Source organism: Micropterus salmoides, unplaced genomic scaffold (genome assembly GCF_014851395.1).
Source record: "Micropterus salmoides isolate LMB-PRFRI ecotype aquatic unplaced genomic scaffold, ASM1485139v1 Ms_hic_scaffold_14, whole genome shotgun sequence".
Lineage (NCBI taxonomy): Eukaryota > Metazoa > Chordata > Actinopteri > Centrarchiformes > Centrarchidae > Micropterus > Micropterus salmoides.
In genome coordinates this window covers 19,697,748-19,705,156 of record NW_024040485.1, presented here as the reverse complement: position 1 = coordinate 19,705,156, position 7,409 = coordinate 19,697,748, and the positions used below count along the sequence as shown (strand labels likewise).

At 39.8% G+C, this 7,409-nt stretch overlaps 1 protein-coding gene across 1 annotated transcript; it reads left to right on the top strand.

Annotated features, from left to right (window-relative positions):
- Positions 1-468: 468 nt before the first annotated feature.
- LOC119902935 (endophilin-A2-like) lies at positions 469-7,294 on the top strand (the record flags this gene model as incomplete). The annotated part of the gene is given in 8 exon segments (XM_038719339.1): positions 469-537; positions 714-930; positions 1,154-1,287; positions 1,537-1,695; positions 3,261-3,364; positions 3,612-3,739; positions 3,894-3,950; positions 4,750-7,294. Coding segments are annotated over 8 exon segments (1,053 nt in total), but the record flags the coding sequence as incomplete, so codon positions are not given.
- Between the last annotated feature and the right edge of the window lie 115 nt (positions 7,295-7,409).

The following is a 7,409-nucleotide window of genomic DNA, read 5'->3' as shown; positions in this document are numbered from 1 at the left end:
CTCAGTAGAGAGGAAAGTCCAGTTTTCAGAACTCACTCCCTTATGCAGACTTGAGGACGTTTCTCCACTGACGGAAAACATGGGCATATCTTGAAATTTGAGAACTGTGTTAACCGAACCTGGAAAAAAAGAAAATAGTGGAAGATGTTAAATATCCATTAAAGTTTGGAAATGGTTGTGAAAGTCTGGTTCAAACTCTCTGAACAAAAGGTCAAACATGTTCTTTTCTAAAGTTGGCGAACCTCTGCAGGTGCATAAGTGGAAGACAGTTAACTAAAATATTCACAATATTATCAATACAAGTTTTATCAATACACAGAAGTCAATCAATCTTTTATTTTATGACCATGTGTAGATTGTCAAGGTAGTCACGGAGTAAAAAAATGTGGACTTTAGGTAATCCATGAGAGACCAGTGACTTCGCAGACTTGAGTCGGCTTTAATGCTCGGATTGCTGTGTGTTCACAGATGGTGAGTGAGAAGGTTGGAGGTGCGGAGGGAACCAAACTGGATGAAGACTTCAAGGACCTCGAGAGGGTAACATGCATACATTTTCTGAAAATATCTATACTAAAAGGTAGAATAACAACATGTTCTTTTGTGTTACTGAAAGAGAAATTATGTCATTAAAGTTTCCCTCACTCACTTAAACACTCTCAGAGGCATAAAACTCAGTATATCAATTACTGTCTCCCCATAACCTGTACCACCAGAGAGCAGATATCACCAGCAAAGCAGTGGTGGAAGTCATCACTAAAACATCAGAGTACCTCCAGCCTAATCCGGCAACGAGAGCTAAGCTTTCCATGCTGAACACAGTGTCCAAAATCCGCGGGCAGGTGAAGAGTCCGGGCTACCCCCAGCCTGAGGGCCTCCTGGGGGAGTGCATGACTAAGTATGGACAGGATATGGGCTACGACACCAACTTTGGTAAGAACAGTTATAGGCAGTGAGATGATGAGAGATGCTGTATGTATGGTGGATGTTTGGAAACCATGAAAAGAGAGGAGAATTAGAACAGTGTATTTGTTCAGGATGTTCCCATGAATCTACTTATAATGTTTTAACCTTCATAGTTTAAAGCCAATCAGTATTATTAACATTCCCCACAATGTCCCACATTCCCTAACGCTGGTATTTTGCATGTCTGCAGGTGGGGCTTTAATAGATTTTGGGGAGTCAATGAAGAGGATGTCTGAGGTCAAGGACTCTTTGGATATTGATGTGAAGCAGAACTTTATTGACCCACTGCAGGGAGTTGCTGAGAAGGATATCAGAGACATTCAGGTAGAATCAAAGAGGTGGTATGCCTCTGCACGTACATGCCAGGCATTGACTAATGAGTGCCGCAGTCTGTGTGTCATCTGCAGTAATAAGAAAAGAAGTATTAACTGTCCAGATACAGAGCAGTGGAATTGCATGTAAATGTTTAAATCGCACACATTTCTCAAAACTATCATACACGTGACAGTACTTCATATAATTCATATAATATTATCTGTGAAAACTAATTTTCCAACTCTTCCACCCCCTCAGCACCACCTGAAGAAGCTGGAGGGTCGCCGGCTGGACTATGACTATAAAAAGAAACGGCAAGGTAAAATTCCAGAAGAAGAGATCAAGCAGGCCCTGGAGAAGTTCCACGAGTCCAAAGAGCTGGCTGAAAGCTCCATGCACAACCTGCTGGAAACAGATGTGAGTAGCCTGTAGAATAAACTTGATTCACTTTGCATTGCAGGTGACATATTGAAACCTGCTGGACTTGTTTCATTTCTAGAACATGTTAATAAAAACGTAGTGTGGGTGAGACTGTCCTTGTTCCTCTGCAAGGTGTCTGCACTGCAAGAGAATAAAACCATGGCCATAGATTTTGCAACAAGCACTCAGATAGTTTTTAGATCTGCAATCACTTATTTACTTATTTCTTTTTCAACAGTGATTTATCTCTAGCCAATCAGATGGCTCCTTTTGCTTTAGCCAATCATGTAAGTGTTGATTCAAGGGAGTAATTTAATGGTATAAAATGAAAACAAAAAAAATGAAATGTTTTATTTAATTGATTTGAATCACGGACGAATTAGTACTTAATTTTTCTATTAAGATATTTATTTTGTTGCCTAAAAGGGACTGAAATATTTAACTTAATTTTACTCATGCATATTTGTTGAAAAAAGATTTTAGCATAATTGATTTGAACGTTCTTCCTCAGATTTGTCAAGTGGTCCACTGTTTGGCATCAAGTCTTTGTCATGTTCTGACCATAAAGAATAGCTTAAAAACAGAATTAACTGTCCAGTTTCTTCTACTTTCACTCAGGAGCCAAAATCAGCCTTTAAACTTGAATGAAATAATTGACATTTATCGTGATAATTGTCAATATTAAATTATATGAACATTTTTGGCCATATCGCCAGCCCTAGTGAGGGAGTTGGTTATATCCTCTTAAATCCTGAAATACATTATTCCGTGTGCTTTAATAAATATTGACACTGATCGGAATCCATAATAATCTAACGACGTATTGTTTTTGTATTTTCCAAGGAATCTTGTTTTCAATAAAGTAGGCCAAGTCATGTCAACAAGCATTGTTATGTAAGATATAATAGGCTTAAAGTAATAAAGAAGCCATCTCAGCGCCAGTGGAAATAACTCCATCACCTTAATAGGTGATTTGATCAGTGGAATTCACACAGGGCAGAAGTTTTATAATTCTGTCTAGTTTTCTTTGGGGAGCCAAAATGTATCAATACTTCAGTCTTTAAGAATTTGGGGGAGCTGTAAAAATCTCATGATTGCCAAGACGTCTTCTGTGTGCCAAGACTGTGAGATGGAAGTCCAGCAGCAGTAGTTTTCAGTATAGAAAGGATGAATACAGAGCTGCATGAAACATATATTCTGGCTGGTATAGGTTTCTACTTGCATTGGAAATGCATTTTGCTTGCTTCTCACAGTTTCTCAGCTAGTAAGCCAAATGTGATTTCTCTAAGGGCAGTATATATCAGGTGACATGCCTAGTTTTTACTACCAATGACTTGCATAGTGAGAACTTGTCAAACCTGTTTTTTGCTTGTTTCTTGTTGGTATTTCCTGTTTTCATACTTGCCATAATAAGATGTTTCAGTGGAGTAATTGTGATAAACAATACTGGTGTGATGATGAGACGCAAGAATTAAAACGATAAACCTGTAAAGAATGCTCTGAAGGGCCACTGCTGTTTCTGTGTTTGGTCTGATTTTGAAATGGTTTGTATGTGCATGTAGGTGGAGCAGGTGAGTCAGCTGTCTTCTTTAGTGGAGTCTCTGCTGCAGTACCACAAACAGGCCTCGCAAATCCTGGAGGAGCTTTCTGACAAACTGAGAGAAAGGTCAGTGCCATGGCTATTTATGGAGGATGGCATGCCTTTTCTATATTGAGGCTGTGTCCTCTGGCTCGTGACGAGGGATGATTCAGCACACCCTTACGATTACAAGCAATGAATTGCAATGATTACAAACCCACAAGAAAATGAATTGTTATCTCTTTGTTTAACCTGCTTATATTTGTATTGGTGCAACCCCTACTTGTGAGCAGTTCAGAGAGGTGATGTTTTTTTATTTTATGATTGTATGCAGGATGAATGATGCTCAGTCTCGTCCAAGGCGTGAATACACACCTAAACCCAGACCATCCTTTGACTATGGAGAAGAATCCAACGGAGGATACTCACCATCTGCAACAAGCCCTTCAGCTTACTCCTCTGGTAAACTTAACTTTTCTGTATTTTCTAAGAGCAGTGTGAGTGCACTTGACCATCTGTGTCTGTATGTGTGTGAGGCCTACTCTCAAGAAGGCATGTGTGCAAGTCAATCTCATTCTTAAGACTGATGTGTCTTTCCTTCTACGACATTAACCAGCCCCAGCGCAATATCCAGTTCCATCCTTCCAAAGAGCCTCCATCAAGAGCAGACAGCGTGAGTGAGACAGATGAAGATAACGTGTCACTTACACAGAAGTAGAAAGTTTCACTACTTTCACTCACTCTGTTGCACATCTGTGTGGCAGAGAAGGTCTGTGCATGTCTGTGTGATGGCAAAGTATTTGGCTAACATTGTTGAGTGGTGTTTGTTGGGTCCATATTTTCAGGTTCCCAGAACAACATGGGACTTGACAGTGTGAAAATTACTGTCTGACCAAAGGTTGCAGATACATGGAATCGTCAGCAAAGCACGTCATGTCTGTCAAAGTTGTCGATCACATTTTTTACAAAATATTTCTTTTTTTTAACCGGTAGTCATGGTTTTGCTGAATTATATGTACCTGACATCCTGTTCACTGACTGACTGAAGCTTCTGTACCTCAAGAAAAATCACTTCATGCCACATGTTTCATTTAGAGAGATAGTCCGTATGGGTGGAGCTAATATTTTTCACCTTTTCAGTCAAACACAAGAGAAAGTAAATGTGAAGCGTCTAAAACTTGAACAAACTTGGACATTATGGTCATAATAAAATAATTCAGCTATTAACATGTCAGGACATTGATTTTGATCTTGAGCTTCAGAAGGATTCTCCCTTACCACATTGACTACTAACATATCGCCTGTTTTAATGACTCTTGTTTTGTGGTCTATTCCAGAGTCCTATTGGGAAAAAATACTGGTGACACACTAATACTAATGCTGTTGAGGGGAAAATGTCAAATATTCTTTTCACTAAATGACAGTATTTGTTCTTTCTCCCTCCTTGCGTCTGTTTTTGTCTCTTTCTGCAGAGCCGTGCTGTAAAGCCCTGTATGACTTTGAGCCAGAGAACGACGGAGAACTGGGCTTCCACGAGGGCGACATCATCACCTTGGTCAATCAGATCGATGAGAACTGGTTCGAGGGAAGCCTTCGCGGCAAATCAGGATTCTTCCCCAACAACTATGTTGAAGTGGTGGTGCCTTTGTCACACTGAAATCAGCAAGGCAAGAGGGTGACAGCGTGATGGAGAGGATGAATAGGGTGAATTATTAACTTTCTATGATCAACAGATATTTTTCCTTAATTGTAATTAAAGGGTAAACATCTCAAGATGGACCTAATTTTGTATTTAGGAGTTATCTGAGGAAAGAGCCTATTTTATTCCGTCACATTATGCCAATATTTAATGGATTTTTAAAAACAGTAAGAACAGAGGGATGTTCAATCAGAACAATGAGGGTATGTTTGGGTGCATTTACCTTATCCTCACATCCTTACACTCGTTCTCTATGCACCTGAGCACTTCATACACTACACCTCCACCACTGGGACTGATCAAAGCAACATCCACAAACACTTGCAGCAACTTTATTCGTAGCCTATTTTATATTCACAAGATGATATTTCTTATTCTATGTATTGTTCATATTGGTACGACACCCGTGCATGTATACACATGCTTTCTTCTAAGCAGTTTTCTACACTCCCAGTTTTCATTACTGTGCCTTCAGGCTTTAGTACTGTTGTCATCATAGTGTAGTTGGAGTCAACATGGAGGAATGGCTGCCTTTTGTCGATGTATTGAGACTATCCTCTACTGCCACCTGGTGGAACTAAAAATACAGATATATTTAAAAATAGCTGGAGCCACTCAGCAGGAAATATATACTGATTGCTGTATGAAATGTTTTTTTTCATTCTTAACACTACTGTTTATCAGACACTTATTCAAGACAAAAAAAGGTAATTTCTAAAGAGCGAGGGGGTGTCCATAAATATGCTTAGCTTTATAATCTTTATCACACCAATAGTTGCTAAGTTGTTAATGCTTTAATTTACCTTCAGCTCTTCATGTTTCTCACTGCACTCCACTCTCTTCTCTTAGAGCTGTTGCCAAAGAAAGGTTGCACACTTTCCAGATTGGATGAGGCTGCTGTTTGTCATTAAAAGAAAACATGTTTCATACAGCCTATTTACTTCACAGTTTTTAAAATGAAAATTAGACATTTCTTGCCACTACAGTGCAACCCACAACTATGTGACATGATTCACCCCTGCCCCAGAAATGTTGCAGCATCACACCAAAGCCATATGCATGCATCTTTCGGTTCCACTATTCTCTCAGGCTCTATTGATACTGCTGGCAGTGTCGCTCACAATATTTTGTGGCCCTTTGCTTAACTGTTGTCAGTGATTTTTCAGTCTGTGATTTGTTTTCCCCCTATAGTCCTGGGCTAAGCTTGGCTTTAGTACTCTAACCTGTAATTTGGAGCATGGAAATTAATCTGATGTGTTTCGGGTGTTTTTGTACCGGCCTCAGTTTTCAGGCTGAAACTGTGCACCAGACCTGACAGAAAATGCTATCTCCAAACTACTGCGTTAATAATTTACTAATAATGAGGAAGGCCTGTACACAATAGCCGGTTTCAGTTTCAATTAAGTCTATTACAAGCTGACTATGGGCTGTGAGGGTTTGTGCTGTTCACTAAAATGCCAACTTTCTCCTCTTGTCATGATCCCCTTGTTAGACCGCCCCCCGCCCCACTCATCTCTCCAGTCTCTGTTAAAATTGGGAGCGGAACAGACAGGTCTTTTCAGCAGGGAAGGGCACACAGCAGTGGCCCTCCCTCCCCCACTGGTCTTTATTCACCACCTGCCCCTGTGCCCCGACCCCCTTTCTCATTATCGGCCCCATCCCAATCCCATGGTTCCTCTGGAGCTCAGTCTCCTGGTCCTTCCCTGGAATAATCTCTTCATTGTTCGTACATATCGTAGCATGTGCCTCTTAAATGTTATGTTTGCATGCCTCCTATGTTTCATTCATGTTATATATATATATATATATAGGGCCAGGGGTTTTGGCTGTGCAGAGTAATAACTGTGGTTCAGGTGTGGGTTTACATGCCTCATTACACTAAGTCAAAAGCCCAAAGTTGGAGAGGGAAAAGGAGGGTCAGGGGTTCAGGATCAGCTTGTGTAATGTTGATGGTGAATAATGTTGTGAAACAAAGGGATGAGATCAGTTCTTGTGTGCTGCTGCAGTCACAGCAAGTATTATCAGACTTTAAAGCTTTATTTTATTATGCCTAATGTTAATGGAATTTTTCTGTGATAAAATGTAACTGCTTTGCATGTGTCTTCATTACACCTTCTGTGTCTTAGGCAATGCCTTATTCTTGTAATTGTGACACTGTGGGGAGACTAAACGTGGGATTATCCTGGATTATCTTTAGGATATATGGATTACCTCTATACTAAGTGTAATCTTCTTTGTATTGTATATTTTTGTTACTCTGTAAAAGGGAATGGATGCTGTTCATTCACTTCTTCAAATAAATAATTAAGTCATTTGGCTCTCTCTCGTTTTAAATGGATACAATTTAATGAAAGGTTTGTACACTGATGCAGATAATATAGAGGCGTGGGATTTTCTCTTTTTACATGTAGCTCACCTGATTCTTTTTTAAAT